The 23,355-nt window shown below is 53.5% G+C and overlaps 1 protein-coding gene across 1 annotated transcript in view; it reads right to left on the bottom strand.

The window, feature by feature from the left end:
* Positions 1–312: 312 nt before the first annotated feature.
* The window catches only part of LOC122690190 (proto-oncogene tyrosine-protein kinase receptor Ret-like), a 52,963-nt gene continuing 29,920 nt past the window's right edge, over positions 313–23,355 (bottom strand). The window contains 16 exon segments of the mRNA XM_043897220.1: positions 313–2,280; positions 2,282–2,349; positions 3,642–3,789; positions 5,265–5,364; positions 6,412–6,549; positions 7,823–7,893; positions 10,013–10,135; positions 10,218–10,432; positions 11,662–11,769; positions 13,190–13,337; positions 15,810–16,075; positions 17,021–17,143; positions 17,941–18,051; positions 19,564–19,689; positions 20,398–20,656; positions 22,763–22,962. Coding sequence (XP_043753155.1) covers positions 2,191–2,280; positions 2,282–2,349; positions 3,642–3,789; positions 5,265–5,364; positions 6,412–6,549; positions 7,823–7,893; positions 10,013–10,135; positions 10,218–10,432; positions 11,662–11,769; positions 13,190–13,337; positions 15,810–16,075; positions 17,021–17,143; positions 17,941–18,051; positions 19,564–19,689; positions 20,398–20,656; positions 22,763–22,962 — 2,294 coding nt within the window. The 3' untranslated portion in view covers positions 313–2,190.

Raw genomic sequence — 23,355 nt, forward strand, 5'->3', positions numbered from 1 at the left:
CAGCTTCAAGAAACAAACAGCAAATTACTAGACAAGAGCAAATACCTGCTCTGTTTTAGGGAAGGAATCCTTTGAGTGGCAGAACGAGCTTAGTTTTCACAATTACTATAAATGTGGCTGTTCATGTACATATTATAAAAGACAAGTCAATAACATCACCAAGAGCCCCCACGGTCCTTCGATCAGTCTTACTTCCCCAGTGGTCACCACAATAGATCCCCTTGTGATATCTTACTCTTTATATGGAAACTTTAAAATCAGAAACCTAATGTTTCCAACCAGAAGGTTAAAAAGAGAAAAGAAGTTTACACATTGTATGATACATGATTTTATTTACATAACTGAAATGATTTTCTTAGTCACCTTGACTACAAAAGCAAATTGACACAGTATGATTTAATAACCTTTCATAAACAGATTTAACAAATTTTAAAACAGTAATACTCAGTAATACTTAAATACTTAGTAACTTCTGTGTATATGCATATGAAAATTGTCTGATAGACTAACAAGTATGAGTACCTGGATAACTCAGGAACAGACAATTAGGTTATGAGTCAAGGGTTAACTCCCCAGCACTGGGTCAGCCAGTTAGACTTGGAGTTCTCCCCCTGCTGAGGACAAATCTGCTACAGCCTCTCACACTGAGTAGGCATTTTTAATAACTTGAGAAAGTTTCTCCCTACTTCTGCATTTAACAAGACTATCATCAAGTACATCTGAAACCCACAAGTTTACTACCATGACTAGATATCTGTAAAAGAACTTATCACAGTGCGTCTGAACAATGGCCCAAACTAAAGCCATGTTACATCTGCAGTTAAGTGTTTTTCCAGTGCTCTCCCTGGGTGTGTACACACACATGTGCGTGCACACACAGATGCGCATGCACACACACACACACACAGAGCTCTTCCACAAAACTCATCCAATTCTTCTTGGCCACAAAAATGCCATAATTTTTACCACTTTACCACTTTGGTGAAATAGCTATAAAAGCCAGCATTCTCATGAGACATCGTTAGGTTCTTTCACAGTGCTTTAAGTATGAAGACCAGGCAGTATTTTGGTAACTGACCCTCTCCTGCAAAGTGACAGCATTGGGACAGAAAGAAGAGCCACCAGGACTTCCCGAAAGCCACCCCCACAGGATGGGAGGAGTGCTGAGTGTCTGTGACCACAAACAAGCAGTGAAGAATGACAAGAAGCTTATGAGTCATGGTCAGAACCTAAGAACAAAAATGTCTGGCCATAGCAGCATTACGTTACAGACACAGCAAGAGTGGACACATGTACCTTTTCACACAAGCTCTGTAAGAGCCAAAACCCTGTCGTTTCCCCATCAGAACTGTCATCAGAGGTGTCACAGTCCTTGGTCATTTGTCGACACTACTTCTAACCTAACTAGCTGAGACTGAGCACAAGTCCCAACCATGAATGTGTGAGATGAGCCCCTGCCACTTTGGGGCACTGGATGGGTGGGTACTGAAGGCTGTGGTGGGGTAGGCTGGGGAGTTCACGGCAGCCAAGTCTCTGTGGTCAGCAATACTTGGATATGAGTCCACTCCACTCCAAGGCCCCCTCCTCCATACACTTCTCATCACAGGGGTGTGATCTCTCAGCCAGGTGGACAGATGTATCCTAGAAGCCCCCTCCCCTCACACCACCTACCTACATACCAAATGTGGCATCACGTCTCTCCATTGTGCTAAACCTAAGGATCATTTTAATCATAATAAGAATCAAATGTCTTCCTAAGAAGAGGTTACATGATTTAAAAAGAAACAAAACAGGGTATTGAAGGTTGCGGTGAGGCCTGTCCAGAAGTCCCCTCTTCCCCTCCAGCCTTGGTCGGGCTTTGACATCCCTATGCAGCCTGGCCGGGCTCTTGTTTTGAACAAGGACATGTTTAAATCATGTGACCTTGTTTGGAGGCAACCAGAAAAAAGTCAAACAGTTCAGGTAGTGAGTGAGGGACCGATACGTGTGAGCGCGGAGTGCGTGGTGCTCACGGATGCACCGGTTGGGTGCTGCGGAGGGCTGAAGAAGGAACACCTACACCGTCCAGTGTGCTACATCTGCTGGGTGGCAAGACCGCCAGCCAGTGTGAAATGTGCAAATAGGGGCCGGCAGATCTGTTCTCAGCATGTTTCTTCCCCTCGAAAGTCCATTACTTTTCACAAAGAAATGTTAACTATCAAACGCGTCCATTAATTGTGCCGCTGAGGGTGAAACCATCCAGTTAGCATATACACTATCATTTGCATATCTCGGGACACCCAGTGTTGGTGCCAGCGGCTCTTGTGGGTGGTACAGGACTCTCTTCAGGCCAGTTCGGGTCTGACATGCCTAAAAATGAAAACAGATCATTTGTTCTGTGCTGAAGAACCCAAACTTCATGTCCAGACAGTAAGGCCTTGGCAAAACTCCCTTTGAGGTTCAAACCAAACTTCTGGTTTCTGGGCCAACTGCCTGCAGGGTTTCATGCTCCAGGTTTCCAAAACATGTTTGGGAGAAGGGGGGAACATCACATGTTCTCTTGGTAACTGTAGCTTACCAGAAACTACCAATTTTGACTTTTATAAGCTTCAGACTCTCAAATCTGATCAATCTCTGGTGACCTGTTTAACTCTTTCTGTAAGGCAGCATAATGCAACAGCACCTTGTTGTACTGCCTGGATATACAGTGCTCTAACGTAAAGGAGCCTACTTGTCTTCCATCCCAGCCTACTACGGAGGAGAGGATCTTTCCAAATCAAGGGTGCACGCAGCCCAGTCCCACAGCGTTGACGGGACAAATGGCAAGGAACACTAGCCAGCAAGGAATCAATGACCCAGGAGGCATGCGAAAGGAACAACCTCGGCTGAAAAAGGCTTGAGACTCCAAGAGTTCAAAACACTCCATGATGAAGTTAGGAAACAGGAAAAAAATTTCAAGTATTAAAGACAGAAGAAGGAGTTTTGGCAAGAACCATATTTACTGTCCATTGCAAGACCACAGCACCACAGACTACGTTCTTTCAAAAAGCATTTTGCTCCAGCTTTTAGCACTGACTTCATAAGTGACAACTGTCATGACAGTGTGTGATACAAAGGATGTGAAAACAGTACTCTGTGTGTGTCCCTCCCGCTGATGGTGGTCCCCAGCACCGGGTGGCCTCCAAGGCGCCCCCCTCCACTCACCCAGACAGAGCCTGGGGGGCTGCTGGCTGTGTTCTCAGTGCAGGCAGGGTAGTTCTGGTTCTGCCTTTCTAGATTAAATGCCTCCCCAGGTCAGGAAAATGTACCCCAGTAGTTAAATTAGAAGTACTATGACTAAATCCCCACCCGGGAAATGACTGAGTCATCATTTCTCAATATCCCCTGAGAGTTCTGCCCCGCCCTCTCCTCTATCATCTTAAGCTGCTGGGCAATGTGATCATCACACATATTTTCACATCCTTTAAAAAAAACATAGTTTAAAAAAAAATGCCTGAATGTAAATGGATGCAAAGTCAGACATTTACAAACAAAAAGGTTCAGAGCAGACTTTGGTTTCATTCAAACCAGAAACACTCTTAAAAAGCATTACAGAGAGTAAGGACAGTGCAGAGAGCAGGAACAACGTGGCTAGAATCTAGTAAATGCATGTGAAATTCTACCATAGAGTTTGTTTTCAATCCACGTGGAGGGGAGGGTGCGAGGGAGGGGAACATTATTACAGTCCCCCAGGGGTGTCTCCTCCTCTGACAGGCCATCATCATACAGCAGTGAGTCAGATGGGGTGGACACGGCCAGGTCCAAGTAGTCCTGGAAGGGAGAGAGACCTGGTCACTCCTGGAGCAGGCCATTGCTGGACATGCCCACCCCGCCCCACCCCCGCCCTGCCTGATAGCAGAAGCCCCAGCCGAGTCCCACCCCGCACCTATCAACCTCTCGCCAGATCTGAGCCCCTGGCCAGGTCTGTCAGCATGAGTTCCCCCAGCCTCTGGTCCTCATCACAGAAAATCACCTCTTGGAGGCAGAAATGTGTTCCCTCATTGTTCTGGTCCTCTCTCTGCAGCGCTAGGGGCACCAGGCCCAGCACTGGAGAACAGGCCTGTTTATAAAACCTGAGGCTCCGGGATTGCAGTCCCGTGACTCATGTGGGAAGGCCAAGACACATTCCCCATCTGCTCCACACTTTCTGGCTTCCCTCCAGGCACTCCTGCCATCTCCAATATCAAGTCAGGACCAAGAAATCTGAGTCATCGGTGTGGGTTTTGCATAAGATGCTGCTAGAGGCTTCAGCTCCCAAGCAGGATGATTTGTGAGGACCGGCTACTTCCACTGCCCTGGTTAAAGGTGTCAAGAATGCTTCCAGTGTGTTTCTGGCTGGTTCTCAGCACTGTTCTAGGAAAGCTGTCTGTAGGCATCAGCTATTACCTCTGTTTAGGGCAAATCATAGGATGTGCCCAAACGATACACCAAGGTTGGGTTTTATTCCAAGGGGCCCAGTCCATGCATCTTGCCTTCCATGTTTGGAGAAATGACAACTTTCAGTAACTGTGTCAATTTAAGGATGAAACCACCAGAGGGCAAGCAAGGTCTGTGTCTATTTTCTTTACTTGCATCCCCAGCATCTAAGGCAGAATACAGGAGGCAGCCCATTGCCCAATCAATATTAGTGAAAACTGTGTTGATTTCCTCTGTCACCTAGAGTTGTAAACTGGAGGCACACAGATATGTTGTTTGGCCCACACTGAGCTTTTGGAAATTGCTATAAAAACTGGGAAACATAAACATCCCTTAAAAAGCCCTGGCATGCTGGCACTCTTATTCCTACAGGTTACATTGTCTATGGTAAGAGGTCCTTCAGAGCCAGCTGGGAGGCTACTATTTGTCACAGTTTCCACTGCTCCCTTCACTTCCCACCCCTAGCCGGACCCTTCATAGAATCTGAATTTAGGACACATTCATTCCAACTTTACTTCCTCAAGTTCCATTATTGAAAATAATTTTGTTTGGCTTTGGCATATCTTCTTCCCACCCCTGTCTGTGGAGGGCTCTTCCTAAGTGTCAAGGTAAAAATCCTGGTTTCTCCCTAATTTCAAGAAGTCCAAGAGGCCTGGATTAAGGATAAAGGTTCGTGCCCACGCCCCCCCCCCCACCCCCAATCTGCCCTGCCCCCTACCAGGAGACGACATGACCATCTCACTCTGCACAGCCGCACTCTGCCTTTGTATTGGGAATTCCATGAACTGGGGTGAGGGAAGTGGCACCAGGGATTGGCTCCGGGTACTCACTCTGCTCTTAACCATCATCTTATCTAGGTCTTTGCTGATGTCGGCAAACACTGGCCTCTTGTCTGGTTCCCGCTTCCAGCACTGCAGCATTAGACTGTACCTGGTGAGACAAACAGGTGGGTGGTGACAATCCAGCAAGGATTGCCCAGTCACAGCCACCACACCCAGTACAGTGCACCTGGGCCCCAGAGGCTCTGGTCCAAAATCCCAAAGCTGTTCCTGTGTCACTGACATCCTTCTCTGAGTTGGGCCAGGGTATGATGGGTCAGCAGGGGCTCACAGTGTCTGGCGCTGTGGTCCAGCCATGCTTGTTATGGCAGCTAACGCAGAAATGCCAGTCCTTAAAACTCTTATGAAGGATGAACTGTGTATGAACACAAAAACCTGCCAAGCACACTCTGTCTTGCACCTCCCTCCCTCCCTCCCCTGGGGCTCTGGCAGGGCTGCAGGGGCCACCTTGTGGGTGAGTGCTGGGCCTGTGCCTGCCAGTCTAGGGTGCCCAGGGAGGCAGCACCTACTCACCCTTGCACTCCCACAGCCCTGAGCCAGGCACATGGCAGGTGCATGACAGACTTTGTAGAATGAATGGACCAGTGTGTGTCTAACTATGGACGAACCCCCTCTCATGTGTTCTCAACCTGTTCTCCAAGGATCATCTGATGGAACCACCATTTGATGAGAAGATTCTGGTGCCCTCGAGCTGAAGTTCAGGTGCCATCTGCCTGCTCTTTGCCTGCCTTGGTGTCTCCACTTGGGCGCTCCCCTGTATGTACCCCTGGGGCCATTCTGAATTACCTGCCCCTCCCCAAGCATCCTGGGACAGGTCTCTAGCCTTAGATTGAAGCTGCTCCCTCATCCTTCCACCACCTCTCCTGGGGTCCTGCTCCCCCTCAGCTTGTAAGTCCCCCCAGGAGGCCCACCCAGCCCCCAGTGGAATCTGGGTCCCCAGCATCTGCCATCATGCCCAAGGGTGGTTCTCTGTCATCTGTGCCTTTGTCTTAGCCCGTCGCTTCCAGCTGCCCAGCTCGCCTGGGGCTGGCACCCAGGGCTGCCCAGCAGTGGGAAAGGATGAGTGTGCATGACCCCACCCCTCCAAAACCTGGAGTGTCAGTGTCTGGGGAGGCTGGACCAGAGAAAGCATGCTCACATCTCCTCGCTGCAGTTGTCTGGCCTCTCCATCCGATAGCCTGTCTTCAGAAGGTTGAAGAGCCGCTCTGGAGGAATCGCAGGGTAGGGGTTGCCGCCCAGGGTCACAATCTCCCACAGCAGGACACCAAAGGACCACCTGCAGAACCAGAGGGCCAATGAGCGACTGCACTGAGTCTGTGGCATCCTCAGCGCCCCAGATATCCTCCCCCTGAGCAGCAACAGGACCCGAGTTCCCTGTACAGAGAGTGGTCCAAGTGCCCACAGTTTCAGCCTAGGCTGACCAGACAGATGGAAGTGGAATGGAGGCGGGACCAGGTGTCTGCCTGCCCTGCCCCAACCCCCTGGCAAGCTGCTGCCCAAGCTCAGCCCCCATATCCAAAAAGGGCAGGTGGCTGACCCCTGAGGTGAAGCTCTGTAGCATCAGAGACGGCATAGGGAATGCAAATGAGCACAGTGAAAAGCAGGTCGAACTGAGGCCACAGGGCACCAGGGCACTCTGCAAAACCCCTTCACCTTTTCTGTGTGCCTGGAAATTTTCATAAGATGTTAAAAGGAAAAAACACTGCAATGGGAAAATATCAACTGTGAGGGAAAATTTACTGTCAAGTGGGGACAAAATCATCACAAAACAGCATTATCACACAAGCCCGTTTACAGTAATAAAGAATGCCTGCATGCCACGGACAACTCTAGGCAAGGCCTGTGAGTGCTGGCCGTAGTTATTTAGGGATGGTGGGGCCCCATTGACTTTTAGTCTCTTCATTATGCTTTCCCCTGCATTTCCAGTTGTTTTACAGTCAACTTGGTAATCAGAACACAGCTGTTAAAACTGTTTAAGAATTGCCTTTTCACAGCCTACCTTATTTAAAACATGCAAGGCTGTTTACAGCAGAACATTTGGAAACAAGTCTGTTGTGGTTTTGAAAACAATTGAGAATGCAGTTGGACTTGGAAGACTGAGTTTTGGTCTTGGAGCAGTTTGGGTACCGGAAACCCATTCAAGGTCACTCCACCCTAAACCTGTCTCTGGGTGGGGACCAGTCTCCAGGGACCTGCTTGAAGCCCGCTCACACTCAGGCTCACAGAGAGGGAACTGTTCAGCTGGGACTGTGTGTCACTGAGATGTCCAAAGAGAGGGCAGGGGAGGTGGGGGAGGCAAGGGGGGCTGCAGCTATGGCTCACATCCTCATGCATTCCACCGTGGCACTCAGAACTACTGCCTGGGCCTTTGCCATTTGCTGTGTGAGTACACAAAGCTCCCCCATCCACAGCCCCCCAGTTTGGGGAGGTCACTCTGGACGGCTGGAATGAGCTGACAGGGACTCAGGGCAACTCTGTTCCCCAGCGGAGCTGCCCAGACAGGTGCATACATGTAACCTCCACCCCAGGAAGGCAACACCCAGACTCACACATCACTCTGGGTGGTGTCGATATGATCAAAGTGGGACTCAATGGCCATCCACTTGACTGGGATCCGACCCTAAGGAAGGAGTGAAAGAAAGGCATTAACGTTGCTCTGAGATCCTAGGAACTGGTGTGTGGGGGGGACACATCTCAGGCTCTTTCAGCTCTTAGGGAACACTGAGTAATGACTCCAGTGTGTTCCTGGGTAGAGGCCAGCAGCCCAGCCTCACAGATGCTGGAGTCCTAGCCCCGCCTTCCTAGGCTTGGCTGAGACCCATGAGGGAGTCAGTCGGCCTGCCCACAGCTATACAAGGTGTGCTGGTCATGCACCACATCGCAAGGAATTGATGCTAAGTGCAAGCCAGGCCCCACTGTGGTCACTTCTCTGGAGATCAGGGGCACCGCACCCTGGGTGCTGCCCAGTGGGTAGGCTGGAAGCACTTCCATCAAGATCTCCCCTGATTTCTGAGGGTGAAGGGGTCTGGGAAGCCAACATCCAGTGTTTCCATCTTGGGAATTTCTGACACAAACGAACACACTAAAGGCCTTTCTAAGAAGCTCTGAGTGAAGAAATCAATGTGAGTGTCTTGAGTCTGATTTTTCCCTCTTATTTTATCCCAGGGCCCTTTTAGCATCCTCTGAAAGACTGTCCTCCACCATGGAGAGGCTGGAGTTCAACCTAACAAATCCTTTCTAATGCAACTTAAGAAATAGCTTTTTGGTACAAATAGATCAGCGGGCTTTCCTGGTGGCTCAGTGGTAAAGAATCCACCTGCAGTGCAGGAGATGCGGGTTTGATCCATGGGTCAGGAAGATACCCTGGAGGAGGAAATGGCAACCCACTCCAGTATTCTTGCCTGGGGAATTCCATAGACAGAGGATCCTGCTGGGCTACAGTCCATGGGTCGCAAAGAGTCAGACACGACTGATCGATTAAACAACAACAAACAGGTCAGCATCAAGGCACAATCAATTTAAAAAAAGGCATTTGCTTTGGATTTTAATGCATTTATTGTACTTCTTTTTTTTTTTAAAGTACTATTTAGGATTCATACCCTACATGAAGTGTGACTGCTTCGAGGGTGTGTGTTTCTAACAATGCAACCTGCAGGCTGTGCTCTCAGGGGCCGAGCTTGGGCACCTTGTGCTTCCTTGCTGGGTGACACAGGGCCTTCCTGAGGACCAGTGCATCAACAGGAAGTTCCATCCAGCCCCCTCCACGGGGTAGGGAGCACCCCTCTCCACTTCCCCTTCAGCACTTCTAAGACGTGCTGTCACAACAGAAACCCCACAAGAAATCAAATGTCATCCTCACAGCCCCAGGAGCACCTGGGCTTCACTCGCCCCTCAGAGCAAAGCTGAAGTGTATGTCGTGGCTTTCTGTGTTTTTCTTTTTGAGCAGCATCTGTTCTGAATGCCAGCTTAGCTGTGTGTCTTGAGGGGGCCTGTGATCTTCCCTATCTAGTCTGTCACAGGGAGGCTACTAGAAAGGGGTTGGGAGGATAGCAGCACCAAGAAAGTCAAGACCAATGTCACAGGGAAGGGGACCATACCAGGGAACCAGGTTTCCCAAGAAGGTCCCCGAACCACCTGTTTTAGTGACTTGGAAAAAGCTTCCCAAATCTCTACACTGCAACTCTGGACTTTGTCTCCAGGATCCTCCTGATTGCCTTCCAAACTCACTTAGTCAGCCGTTCCTAGGCCCTTGGACCAGGAGCATACCCTGCTGTAAAGTGGTTCAATCCTTTCTGTAAAGAATGACTAGCAAGCTTGAGTTTAATTCATTTCTTTTCCCCAAGCAAAGGACTAAAGTTACACAGAAAGTAAAACAGTGACCTTCACTCTGCAGCAGTGAGAGGAGCAACTGCAGACAAGAAGATTGTTATTTCTGCAGTGGTGGGTGACCTTTAGAAGTGATAGTGATGAAAAGTGAGAGAAGCTGCAGGAACCCCACTCCCAGCAGGGAGCTCCAAAACAGCACGTGTGGCTGTGAGGAAGAGAAGGAACAGGCTCAAGACTGAGTCCTGCTCTGCGTCTCTGGGGACCCAGGACTAGGAAAGAGTTCGGGGATGAGGACTGGAAGTTTGCACTCTAAAAACCCGCTTTACCTTCCTCAGATCAAAATCTGTCCCCACCCTGTGGGCTCCCTGACCATGCCCTCTGCCCTCAGGCCATCACACCCCAGAGCCTGGTACCTCGCTCCTCTTCACGTAGGAATCCTCTTCATAAACATCTCGGGACAGACCAAAATCTGAGATTTTCATCCTGTGGCCCTCGGCTACCAGGACGTTTCTGGCTGCCAAGTCCCGATGGACAAGCTGTGGAAAAGACAACAGCAGGGACCCCTGAACCCCGGGCCAATCGCTGGCGGAGGGGGCGCGGGGCTGGGGCGGCACGCACCTTCATCTCAGCCAGGTACTGCATCCCTTGTGAAATCTGCCAGGCAAAGGAGACAAGGTCGCCCATGGTCAGGGCCTGCTCCTCCAGGTTGTCCAGGTAACTGGAGTTGCGGCTGCCCCCGCTGCCCACGTAGCCAGGTCCCGCCTTGCTGCTCTCTCGGAGGAAGCCCCGCAGGGAGCCGTACTTGGCATACTCCAAGATGAGGAGCAGTGGCCCTAGGGGCAGAGCAGTAGGTACGTGGGCTGGCTGCTTAGGTGACCCTGGGCAGGCAGAAGTTGGGCCAGCACGGGGCAATCGCTTCCAGCATCCTGAGGACTCAAGCCTCAGCTCACTCTCACATCACTCTGCTCTCCACCTTGCAGCGCTATGTTACTTCAGTCATGTCTGACTCTTTGTGACCCTATAGACTGTAGCCTGCCAAGCTCCTCTGTCCATGGGATTTTCCAGGCAAGAAGAGTGGAGTAGGTTGTCATGTCCCCCTCCAAGGGATCTTCCTGACTCAGGGATTGAACCCAAGTCTTTTACATCTCCTGCATTGGCAGGCAGGTTCTTTATCACTAGTGCCACTTGGGAAGCTCCTGCATCTTGCAGGGGCTTTGGATTCCAAAGCCAGCTGCCTGGACAGTTGACCACAACCTCTTTCCTGGGTGTCCAGGGCAAGCAGTCACTGCATTTGAAGCTGCCCTGGGAGATAACCACTGCTGCTCGGATGTCAGGAACTTTCTGTACCCCTGGTCTTGCCACAGTATGGCCTGGGGACAGCTGATGGAGGCAGAGGTTCTGGACTGCCCCTGGCCACCCTCTCCCTGCCCTGCCTGCTCTCAGGCCACAGTCCTCCCCGAGGCCCGGCCCTGAGTGCTACTGGTGCCCCTGCTGCTCTCTCCCTGTCGGCCTCCCATCTCCCTCACACCCCAAATACACATGCACCCACACGCACATGCACACACACACACACACACACACACACACACACACACACACACACACACACACACACACACACACACAAAGTGGGAGGCCCCCAGGGTGGCAAAGCAGTTTTGGAAGACCAATACAGCAAAATGCTCTTATGTGAAAAACGATCTGCCATTGCCTTTGCCACCCCAGGCTGGGGTGGGGTTGAGATCACCTGGAGGTTATGGCATATCTAGTAGGTGCCCAGGAGACACTGCTCATCTCTGGACTTCCCTGTCTTAAGGGCTCAGCCTGGGGCAGGGTGCTGACAACCAGGATGTCGCCAGAGACCCCAGGGAACACTCCTGTGGCAGCCCTCATGGTCCACTGACACACAAGTTTCAGGCAAGGGCCAGAGAAACCATGCTTCCAGGAAGAGAGAGGACAGGTGCCAGAGAAGAAAAGGATGGGGATGAGGGAGAATGCAGAATGGAGCAGCCCAGAGCCCCTGGCTTGTGCCCAGCAGCTGCTAGTCCCCGGCTGGTCTTACCATCCTGGCTGCAGGCCCCGTACAGCTTGATGACTTGTGGGTGGTTGACCTGCTTCAGGAGGTTGAACTCTGATAGCAGGTCCCACAGCTCGCTTGGGGAGGCATTCTCTGAAATGCACAGAAACAAAGCAGGTCACAAAGTCCCTGCTACCACCGTGCTGGGTCACAGGCTCAAACGAGGGGTCTACACGGACTTGTCTCCTTCCCAGACATCCTACTCAGGTTCAGACTGAGGCCTGCCAGGACCTCACTGCTTGGAGCTACTCTCAGCCCATGGGAGGGTCAACAGCGGCCTCAATTGCCTACAGGGAGTAAGAACCAGAGGAGCGCACTTCCATGTGAGCAGAGTCTTTCCATGGAAAGCCTTCTGGGCTGGGCTATGCATGCAAATGGCATTATTTCCCTGCAATCACCATCTCTCAAAGACAGTGGCATTAACCCTTCATTAACCCTTCTGGGGAGGTAAAGGGACTCCCTGGTGTCCCCAAACACCTGCCAACCAAGCACTTGGCAAAGGGGGGTGAGGCCCTGGAGAAAGGTGAAGGCCATGAGACTTCACGGAAGTCGTCTTGCCATGCTGAGTGTGTGTTTTCCAAGGGCAGAGATAGTTGTGCTCAGGAGCTTGGGTGTGGAGGTCTCCTGGCCAACTGTCCTCCTGGGTCATGGCCCCACATCCCACTGCCCAGTTGTGCCACTGCCTCTGGCTGTAGACTTGTCTGGAAATGAGAAGACAGCTGCAAGATGGGGCATTGGAACCCTTTGGACCACACATGAGTGACCCAGGGCCAGTCTCACTGTGCCCTCTTAGGGCCTGGGGTCTCATAGACAAGGGGCAACCCTAGTCTGAGGGCCTGGGTAAGTACACAAAAGTACCCGGCACTGCATGGCTCCCCGACTGCTGAACATCAGAGTGCATCAGCCTAAAATGTGCCCATCACATGGCCACTGGGCCCTCAGTTGGTCAAGCTGAGGCAGAACTCAGCCATGGCAGAGGACTGTCTACCCAGTCCCTGCTGAGAAGCAGCAGTGAGGATACCCAGCATGTGGTAAGACTGGGGCAGTGCTGGCCCACTAAGGGCTGGGGGGGATGGGGACTGGGAAAGGCAGGGACCTGGGGGACAGGGGCCAGTCCTTACAGGTGGTCTCTTCACCAGGACCTCAGTGGACGCTTGGCCAAAGAAATTAATGAGGCAGACTGAGGTGGGGAGAGCTGTCGGTTTTGAACTTAAGGGCTTTTCATTTAAACTTGGATCTTTACCCAACATTGATACACAAGCAACATGGCTCTGAAAGCTTTCAAGGGAGGAATGTCTTACCCTGCTTCTCCAGGGACCACACCAACCCACATCATCCATGGTGGAGGTCCCTATACTGCAGCGACTCAAGAAGAGCAGGGGAGGCGTATTGGTTCTTCAGGAGGCAGCAGGCTGATTGCCAGAGTCCTGGCTGTCATAAGGGCTTCATCCACCCACTGGGGCCCCCGCAGGTGTGAGTGGCAGAGCCCCCTGTGTACTGCCTGGGCACGTACCTTTCAGCATCTTCACAGCCACAGTCGTGTACCCTGCTTTGCCTTTCAGCCGAAAGGCTGTGGCCTTGACCACTTTTCCAAATTCACCTTCTCCCAGAGTTTGTCCAAGCACCAAGTTCTTCCGTGGGAATTCCCACTTGGGATCCTCCTACATTGGGTTTGAAGGAAAAAGAGAGGGAAGAGAGATGGCGAAGGTAAGAAGAAAGGAAGAAGGCAAGAGCCGGCGGACAAGCTCCGTGTGCAGACGGCCGACTGTCACCTGAAGTGACAGGTGACAGTCACCATGTCCAAGGGCAAGACCCCACAGTCAGGCCCTGAGGTGCCATGACAAGATGCGTCCCCCCACAGGAAGGCAGGTGTTGCCACAGACTGGCTGGACTCCGTATGCTCATACCCTCACTGGCCTCCATCTACTGTAGATGCCCTGGGCCACCTCAGGCCCAGGGTCTGGTATCTCCAGTGAGGGAGTCAGGGTTTACTCAGCACCCACAGGTGCTCACAGGGGGACCACAGCCTCTTCCCTGGGACTCAGGCCCAAGCCTCATGGCACCACCTCTGTTTTGGACACCAGGCACTGACAGTGGCCCAGGCTCCAGGACTTCCAAGAGAACTCAAGTGGCAGCCGTGGCCCCAGTTGCCTATCAGCCCTGCACTCCCAGCTACAGGAGGGGGTGTCAAGAACACCTTCCTGGTGTGGCAGCCTCTAGAAAGTTACCACTGTGCCCCTCAGGTACCCCCCCCATCCTTCCCTGACAATTTGTGGAAGAGTCTGCTCCTCCCACAGCCCAGCCACTGGCCAGAACTTGCACACACCGGCCTTCCCAACACACCATGCCCACTGAAGACCCCTCTGGGGTGGGATCTCCAAGACTGGCTCGAAGACCTGAACTCTGGGGATGCTGAAGCCTGTCTGGAACCTGCCTTCCCGTCAGCACTGGATGCCCAGGTCCCCAAGTCTTGCTGTGGCTGGGTGTGGGCATGGCTCCAGGGGCTGCTTATGATGTGCCTGGCAGGCTCGCCTAACCCACAGACACACACTGGTGACCCACTGCCCCGCCCCCCCCCCCAGGGACCAGAACCCTGTGTTCTTACGTCTGGGAGCAGAGGCAGGCTCCTCTAAGCACCACGGCCAGGGGCGCCTTCCAGCCAGCTCCCCAGGTGTCCTGGTGTCTCAGCTTCCCCAATAACCCATGTTGTTTGTTCTTTAAGTTGCAAAAGAGTCAGTCATGTCTGACTCCCATGGACTGTAGCCAGGCTCCTCTGTCCATGAGATTCTCCAGTCAAGAATACTGGAGTGGGTTGCCATTTCCTCCTCTACCAAGAATCCATAGTCAGGCTCAAAGGTGACAACACAGTCACCACCACCCTGGTGTCCACACTGCACTGGATAACAGCTGACTGCACACAAAGACTGGGCTAAGAGGGGATATCTCTGATTTGTTTCTCTTTAAAAGTGCTAAAACCCCAAAGTGTCCTCCCCACTTTATGTAAGACAGAACTAAGGCCAAAGGGTCGAATAATGTGTCTAAGACCTCAGAGCTGGTCAGTGTGGTCCTGGGCCTGCGGCCCAGCTCTGGCTTCTCTGCACTCTGGGCTAGAGGCTGAAAGTGGTCTGTGGCCCCCCCACAGAATAACCTCTCTCATTGTGTGTCGCAGCACAAACCGCCAGGGCATATAAGGGAATCAAATGGCTCGTCCCTGGGCCACGAGGGCCATTCCCAGATGTGATGGCCACAGGGGCCTCCTTCCTGACTTTGCTGGTTCCAAACACTCAGCAGGTGGGAGGTCTCCAGCCCCCAGTCCCCATAGTATTTCAGTCTCCTCAGCAAAAACACTGGAGGGCAGACAGGCGGAGGAGCAGCCTGGCCAGGCAGGAGGTGGTGTCTGAGCCTCCCACACTAACTGCAGGCCCAGACCATGCCATGGAGGAGGAGGCTTGGGCTGATTCTCCCCTCTTGGCAGGCCAGTCACAGAGTCCTGGGGCCAGGCTCCCCTGATGGTGCCTGAGAGGCCTCTCAGCAACCCCACTCTCCAAGCCACAGACAGAATCCCCTCCTGGCTGCGGCCAGGCCCCCCACCTGCCAGTCTCTCTCGCCTGGATGGGGACAGTGTTTCATCATGGGGCTCCTACCCAACAGACTCCCCAACAGAGCGACCTGTGGAAATGAAGGCAGAACATCAGCCTCCAGCCCTAGGGTGGTCCTACCTTCTGAGAATAAAACCCACACACTCCTCCTCAGGGCCTCCCCCAAGGCTGCATCCTCCAGCACTTGGGGCCTCCGTAGGAGATATCTTAGGCGGGTACAGCATGGCCTGCCCTCTCCTTGGAGCCTAATGGCCCAGATCTCAGTCATTTAAATCCGCACCCATCCTTTTCCACACTGATTCACGCTCTCTGCCCCACCCCTGCCTTCTGCCCTCCCTGAAAGACATCTCGGTGGAGGTTAGAAGACAGCTGGAAGCTCACGAGGTGCTCCTGGCAGGCAAGGATGCAACAACCCCAAGGGCCCTGCCCCTTCTGTCCCCCCCTCCTTCCCCAGCTGCCCTAGACCAGAGGCTACCCACAGGGCTACCTGGAAGGGCTGCCTCCCTGGCCCTGCTGCCACATGGAGAACCTCACTGGGATCTTGAAGGTGTCCACTGAGACCTGGTTCTCCATGGAGTCCAGAGAGGGCCGGCAGGCACCAGATGAGGAGTAGCTGACCGGGAAAGCTTGGGCGGGTCGACGGAAGGTCATCTCAGCCGAGGCAATGGGCGGCTTGTGGGCATTCTTGCGGTAGCGGTGGATGCAGAAGGTGGACAGCAGCACAGACAGCAGCACAGATACGATGGAGAAGACCACAGCTGCCGTGATCACTGTGCAGCAGAGGTCATCACGCAGGGTGTCTGTGGGCAAGTAGGGGCTGTGAGAGTAGACACCCCACAAGGGGGACCCCCAATACCCAACAGAGCCACACCTGTGACAGCCAGGAAGTGGCTGCTGTGACCGACTGTGAGCTGCCTGCCAACACTCCTGACCCATGGCAGGTACTGTTCTGTATGTTTTTGCTACAAGAGACTATTATTGCCCTTTTCTGGAAGGAATGAGCATTTATAAACATCCTGCCTGAGGTCACACACCAGAGGTTGTGCACCCCTGCACCTCCCCCACCCTGGAACGTTGCACTGAAGCCAGAGGCCCAGGGGCCCTGGGGGTGGGAGAAGTTCTTCTCCTGCATTCCTAATATCTTCTGTATTTTCTTCATGTTCAATATATAGTGGAGAGGAAAGACAAGTGGCCCAGGATTTGGGCCATGCAATGACCACCCAAATGCCAGAAAAGCTCCCCATGTGTTCAGTGGGGCCCCCCTGTTCTAGAAGAAGCACCTGGAGGGTGCTGGGAGGGGGGACCCAGCTGGCCAATGCCACAGGCCCAGGAAAGGCTCTACACAGGCACAGTCTGAGAAGATGCTGAGCTATTTGGTGGAATAACTAGTTTTCCAGCCCAATCTTTATTATAGAACTTGAGGCCAGGGAATTCTTTGGTGGTCCAGCAGTTAGCACAAGGAGCTTTCACGGCTGTGGCCAAGATTCAATCCCTGGTTGGGCACCTAAGATCCCATAAGCCTTGCCAAAAAAAAAAAAAAAGGAACTTCGGGCCACAAGGCAGTCTTAGTAGCCTTGAGCCAGCTCCTTGTCTGCACACATGGGGGAACCAAGACCCCAGGGAAGGAGGAAGATCTCCTAGGTTTCTCTTCCTTCCGGCAATCTTCTCCCTCGCTCCCTGGAGGCTCAGGGAGGCGTGGGGATCCCGGCCAGCTGTGTCCCCCACCCCCCCCACCCCCAATGCACCTTGGCTATCCTCCGGCTCACAGAAGCACTTCTTCTCCTCAGGGAAGCAGTTGCAGATACCGAAGCCAGCTTTAATCCCTCGGCGCTCCCCAGGTTTGTGCCCACCAATGATGCTGCCGCCCCCTGAGGACAGACACCACCCACTCAGCAGCCCACTCTCAGCCTCCAGGGGGACCTGGCCAGCCAGGACCACCAGACAGGATCATGAGAGGCCCCTCCCCACCTGATGTCAGCACTCTCATGCCCAGGGAGCACAGTGAGATCAGAAGTCTAGGTCACCCCAGGCAAGAGCCTCAGCATGCATGCGTGTGTGCTAAGTCGCTTCAGTCAGGTCGACTCTTTGCAACACTATGGACTGTAGCCCACCAAGCTCCTCTGTCCATGAGATTTTCCAGGCAAAAATACTGGAGAGGGTTGCCAGGCCCTTCTTCAGGGGATCTTCCCGATCCAGAGATCAAACCTGCGCATCTCCTACATTGGCAGGTGGGTTTCTTTACCACTAGCGCCATCTGGGAAGCCCCAGTTGCAGCATGATGAGCCCCCAAACCAGCTCCCTGGCCGCATCGGGTGAGAGGAGGAACCCATAGGCTGCCCTGGGCCCAGGCCAAGGTCCACACTTGGTCACTTTTCAGAAGCAGAAAAGGGGCAGAGGGGGCAGCTGGCAGTCAGCAAAACGGGGGACAGGGAGTCGTGCCCCATGAGTTGGCTAGAGCAACACTGGAAGGGTGTGGAAGCTCTAATTTTGGAGCGCCTTTATTCAAAGAAAATGTTAGGAAAGGGCTCAGCACTCAAAACCCGGAAACTTGGCTGGTATGGCTGAAGTGCAGGTGAGAGTCCAAGCCCCTTTAGCTTGTTACTCCCCCACCCATTCAGGCTCCTGCTTGTTCAGAGTCACGGTGCAGGCTCATCGGGCTGCTTACGGAGGCAGTCCTGGGGGCAGATGTTGGGGTCTCTGCTCTCCACGGCATCACAGTGGCCATCGGGGCAGGTCCTGATGCTGGGGGAGCAGGTGGAGAAGTTCCTGGTTATCCCTACAACACAGAGTGGGCAGTTATGACCACAAGGGAGCAGCTGCCCTGTTCAGACTGCAGAGCCAGGAGGGTCACACCCCAGGGCCTTCCAGGTCAACCCTGTACCCCACCCCATCCCCTGCAAGGAAGAGCAAACTGAGATCTGAGCAGAGAAGAACCACACACAGAGCCCCACAAGCAGGGCATCCCTGAGGTACAGGGCAGCCAGGATGGTGGGGGCCAGAGGAGCCAGGCAGTCCCAGAGCTGTGCCAGGCTCACATCAGAGAGGCCAGAAGAGACCAGATGAGGCTGGGACCCTCTCCAGCCTGCACTGTGGGTGGGACCCTCAGATTGGTGGGCCCAGCTGGCGGCCAGTTACTGTCCAACCCAAGGCTGCTCAGGTCCCTCCTATTTGAGTCCACGTCCCCTGGGCTGGGACCTCCTGGGTAGAGCCTCTCTGAAGACCATTTTGGATATTTTGAATTATTTTAAGGTTTGTGTTTTCATGAAGTAAAGCCAACCATAAATGACGTGTCAACAGTGTAGTCTACCTTAATTCCTCCACTTCTTGGATGCACAGTAATATTACCAAGAGATCTTCGAAAAGTGTCTGTGAACTATGTGTTTAAAAGCGTTGGGTGAATGGGGGGAAGAGTGGGGAGAAAGGATAGTCAGGGAGTTTGGGATACACATGTATACACACTATATTTAGAACAACCAACAAGAACCTACTGTATAGCACATGGAACTCTGCTCAATATGCTATAAAAACCTCAATGAAAAAAGAATTTGAAAAAGAATATATACACGTATAACTGAATCACTATGCTGTACACTGGAAACTGACACAACATTGTTCATCAACTATGCTCCAATATAACATAAAAAGTTAAAAAAAAAAAAAGGCATTGGGTGAATATAGTGGCTCAGACAGTAATGCATCTGCCTGTAATGCTGGAGACCTGAGTTTGATCTCTGGCTTGGGACAGTCCCTGGAGAAGGAAATGGCTACCACTCCAGTATTCTTGTCAGAGAATTCCATGGACAGAGGAGCCTGGTGGGCTACAGTCCACAGAGTCACAAAGAGTCAGACACGAGTGAACGACTAACACCTTCAACTTCACATTCACAACTGCACGTGTATTTATGTGTATATGGGTAGAGAAATGGATATATACATGTTAATTACCATCTGGTGTGGGCACCAATACAGAAATTCAGAATTTTAGAATAAAGTAAAAAGAAAACACACACATCTCAACTTTGGCCCCGACCTTCTCAAGTCCAGAGCGAGCTCAGTCTCAGGCACCTGTGATCCCATCGGTGATAAACAGTTGGGAGGTTCTCTGTTCCCTGCGCTCGTGACCACCCTCTCCTGGCATCAGGAGCCACGGCAGGGACCAAGCGCAGGGGAGGACTAGATGGGCAGGGGTGGGGGGTGTCACAGAGGCTGGCAGGGCCCACAGGCACAGACCCTACTCCCCCTCAGCCCTCATCACGCTCCCCGCCGCCTGGCTCTGCCCAGGGCCTACCTTTGCCATCTCCCTGTCTCCACTCGCACCTGCCCGTCAGAGAGCCCAGGCCACCGCATTCCTCACATTCGGGCTGCCTCTTGCTGACCGCGCAGGACAGGGGGCAGCCAGGCTCCTCAGGCACGTCTAGGGGTGGCAGAAAGCAGTCATGGGGGGTCAGCCTGCCACGGGCACCCATGGGTGCAGGCAGCACTGGCTGAGCTGTCCCAAGTTGAGCCCAGAGGGGAGGCAGTCACTAAACTGGGGGCACAGGGTAGTGAGGGGGCTGCTGGGGGAGGGGTGGCATCACAGTCACACAGCAGGGGCAGCTAGGGGGCTGAGTATGGAGTGGGGATGGGAGGTGGCCAGACTCATCCAGGGACACGCAGGACACCCAGTTAAACTTGAACTTCAGAGAACAGTGAATACCTGCTTTGTGTAAATATGGCCCTAATATCACAGGGACATAGGGGAGTTTGTCTTCTAATTCACTGCAAAGGCTGCACGAGATGTACTTACACCACAAAAATTGCTCGTTGTTTACCTGAAATTCACACTCAACCTGGGTCCTATATCGTACCTGGCAGCCCTAAAACAAGCGCACACGTAGGACCCGCTGACAGAGGCGATGGGCAGCAGCGGCCACCCACAATGCTGTCACACTGGACTAAACTGTGTCATGCCTCCCCCATCACCCTTCCAGTGCAGCTGTGCGCTGTCTTCTCGTCTTACAGAGGAGGCTCAAGAAAGCCCACTGATCAGTGACGGGGTATAGGACAGCACCCCTCTGTAGGAACAGCCCGAGGCTCTGCCACGCCCCATCCACCCTGACCCTTCCCGCAGCCGGGCACTCACACTTCCCTTCCACGGTAACGAGCAGCAGGGCCTGCGCTTGCTGGCGGGTTGGCTTCTCGGCAGCCACCACTGTGTACTGGAGCTGGGAACACTCGGGCCGCTGCAAGGCCTCCGTGTCATTCACGAACAGGGTCCCCAAGGTGTCCTCCGCCGAGGTGACCATCCCCAGGGCGCTGCAGTTGGCGCTGGAGGGCTGCAGCCTGTACTGCACTTGGATGCCGCTGAACTCCTGGCAGTTTTCCACGCAGACTTTCCCGATCTAGGCATGGGATCACGGAACCCTTAGCCAGGTGAGTGGACCACCTGGGACAGTGGCTGGAGGGGCTCCATGCCAGCTGAGTCCCAGGACAGTTTCCCACTCAGCCCAGAGATGGTGGCCCCCAATCTCCCCATGCTCCATGCCCCTGGAATCTGCAGACCCATCTGCCTGCCTGGCCTGGCCTGGCCCTGCGCAGACCGTGACACCACCCTTCATCCCTGCTCCTGGGAGCCGGAGGTGAAAAGAACACAGGTGCCGGGTTTGGTTTAGGGACTGGCCCACCCGGGAGGCACTTGCTGGCTTGCCCGGCTCACCGCTCACTTGCTCCCTCATTCGGGCACAGAGGCAGCCTGGGTGCCTCCCACACACCTCCCTCCCCTCTGGGCACCACTAGGGTCCATCCTCAGTGTCCTGCCTGGGTCGCCTGCCTGGTCAGCCAGAGCTCAGCACCCGGGCCATAATTCACACAGCAGGGTTGCTGTCCCACCCAGGTCCTGGAGCCTCCTCCAAGACTTGGGCCGGAACCCCTGGGAGAGAAGGGATACTTCTCCAGGGATGCCTCACGGCCGCAGTGGTCACTGGGGCCTGGACTCTCCTTTTCCCTCCCTCACCACCCAAGGTGGAGTTAGGGCTGCTGGGGCCTGAGATCAGAAGCTCTGACCAGTCAAGGTCGAGGGCTGCGGGCCTGGCGGCAGTGGTGGCACAGGGCCCCCTGCCTGCAGCCACAGGCCAGGCCCTTGCTCAGCCTTGCTCAGGCCCAGGGCAGAGCCAGGCTCCACCAAGCCCACTCCTCACACCACAACAAAACTACCTCCTAGGCTCCGAGCACTTCCTTGTACAGAGCAGGTTCACTTCCACTTTCTCCTGTGATCCTCAAAATTGCCTGAGATCACCACCTTCAATTTATAATCATGAATGCTAAGGGGGGGCTGGTGAGAGACAGCAGTGTGTGTAAGGCTGGGCTGAGACTCGGGTCTCTGCACCCTCCTGAGTCCAGGCACAGTGAAAGACTTAGTGGTCAGGAGTGGGAGGTGTTGCAGGGGCTGGCGGGGCCCGCCCTCCCAGACCCCACTCCCACTCAGCCCTCATCACCCTCCCCACTGCCTGGCTCTGCTGACACACCCCTGGCAATGCCTATGCCCGCCTCAGCCCCCCTGGACACCCGTCAGGCCCCTCTGCTTCGTCACCTCTCACCAGCCTTGCCCTCTGCCTCCAGGAAAGGCCTGGCGGGGGTGGCAAGTGGGGAGCCTGGCTGTGTCCAAGGGTGGGGCTCTTCTTGTGCTGGGTACTAAGTGGCTGTCAGGAGCGGAGGTGGCATGGGAACCAACCACAGAAACTGGCAAAGCCACTGTCCTAGTTAGGAGATGACCCTAAATGGGATATTCTAAAGGGCACATGGCCACAGCTATGCCATTAGGAGAATGCAGTATATTAAGTCATGCTTGCCATAATTGCAAGTAAACTTTAAAAAGTGCTTCAGAGAAACATTCTAGAAAGAATTGCACCAAAACGTAAAACACTGGCTGATATGAGGAAAAGAGATCGCTCTTGTCTATCCCTTATATCCTTTTGACAAATTCTTACTACTTCCCTTTTTTTTTCCTACTTCTAATCACTATTTTCTGATGACAAATGCAAAATAAGCTCTAGCAAACAGACTTGCAGGAAAGTAGGAAATAGAAGCACTTCCTGTCTTTCCTTGCAGAGGTCTCCACTAATGCCTGTGTTTGCACACTTGGAAATTTCTAGCAATGAAGACTTGGTTTTGAACATACGGAGCCACCTAAGACCAATACTTCTGCAAACTACTTTTCCCACTTCCTTCACCGGGAATGTCTTTCCAAGTCAGCATAGATTTACCTGGCACTGCTCTTTCATTAGTAAAAAATGTAAAAATGCTGAGAAGGGAGAAGGGCAAAGAGGGGCCCACAAAGCCCACCAGCCCCACTCCTTTCTCCCACGGCCTTAGCCTACTTGGCTTTGTGCCTGTTGCTCCCCAGGGCCACTCTGTGTGCTCAGGGAGGTGGTGTCCCCCATGTGACCCCACCCTGGGGGTCCCTGCTCCTCCATTCCCCTCCCCAGGCTGGCAAGAGGCCAGGAGCTCACCTGGGCAAAGCGGTGGGCCCGCCGGCTCACCGAGAAGGAGTAGGCACTGGGCAGGCGCAGGCTGACGGGCAGCATGGACACATTGAAGTGGAGGAGGACGACACCCTCCCCCGGGCCCTGGAAGTCTGAGTCATTGACCAGCACGGCCAGCTGCACAGCCCAGCTCTCCGAGATGGGGAGGCTCCGGTTGAGAACCAGCCCTGTGGGTGGAGGCACATGATGATAGGTAGGGGCCCTGCCCAGGGTGGAGACCACTGCCCCACGCTGCTGCACATCTCCCCTGCAAAGCATTCCCTGGACACACGGGCGTACGTGTGACAACAGGTACTTCTACCCGCACGGTACACGGACAACAGACCTGGCTGGAGGCACTAAGGTTGAACTATTTTAAATGTGAGTCACTGTGCTGAGCTGAGCCCAGAAGACCCTCCTCAGCTGGGAGGTAACCTCAGTGAGGTGTGTGTGTGTGTGCATGTGTATGAGAAAGATGCATGTCGGAGCAAGCACACACAGGTAAAGACCCACCACCACCACCAGCAAGGTCCCAGAAAGACCGTCCTGGCCCCTGAGAACTCCTCGCAACAGTACCAGCC

This window comes from Cervus elaphus, chromosome X (assembly GCF_910594005.1).
Source record: "Cervus elaphus chromosome X, mCerEla1.1, whole genome shotgun sequence".
NCBI classification, from domain to species: domain Eukaryota; kingdom Metazoa; phylum Chordata; class Mammalia; order Artiodactyla; family Cervidae; genus Cervus; species Cervus elaphus.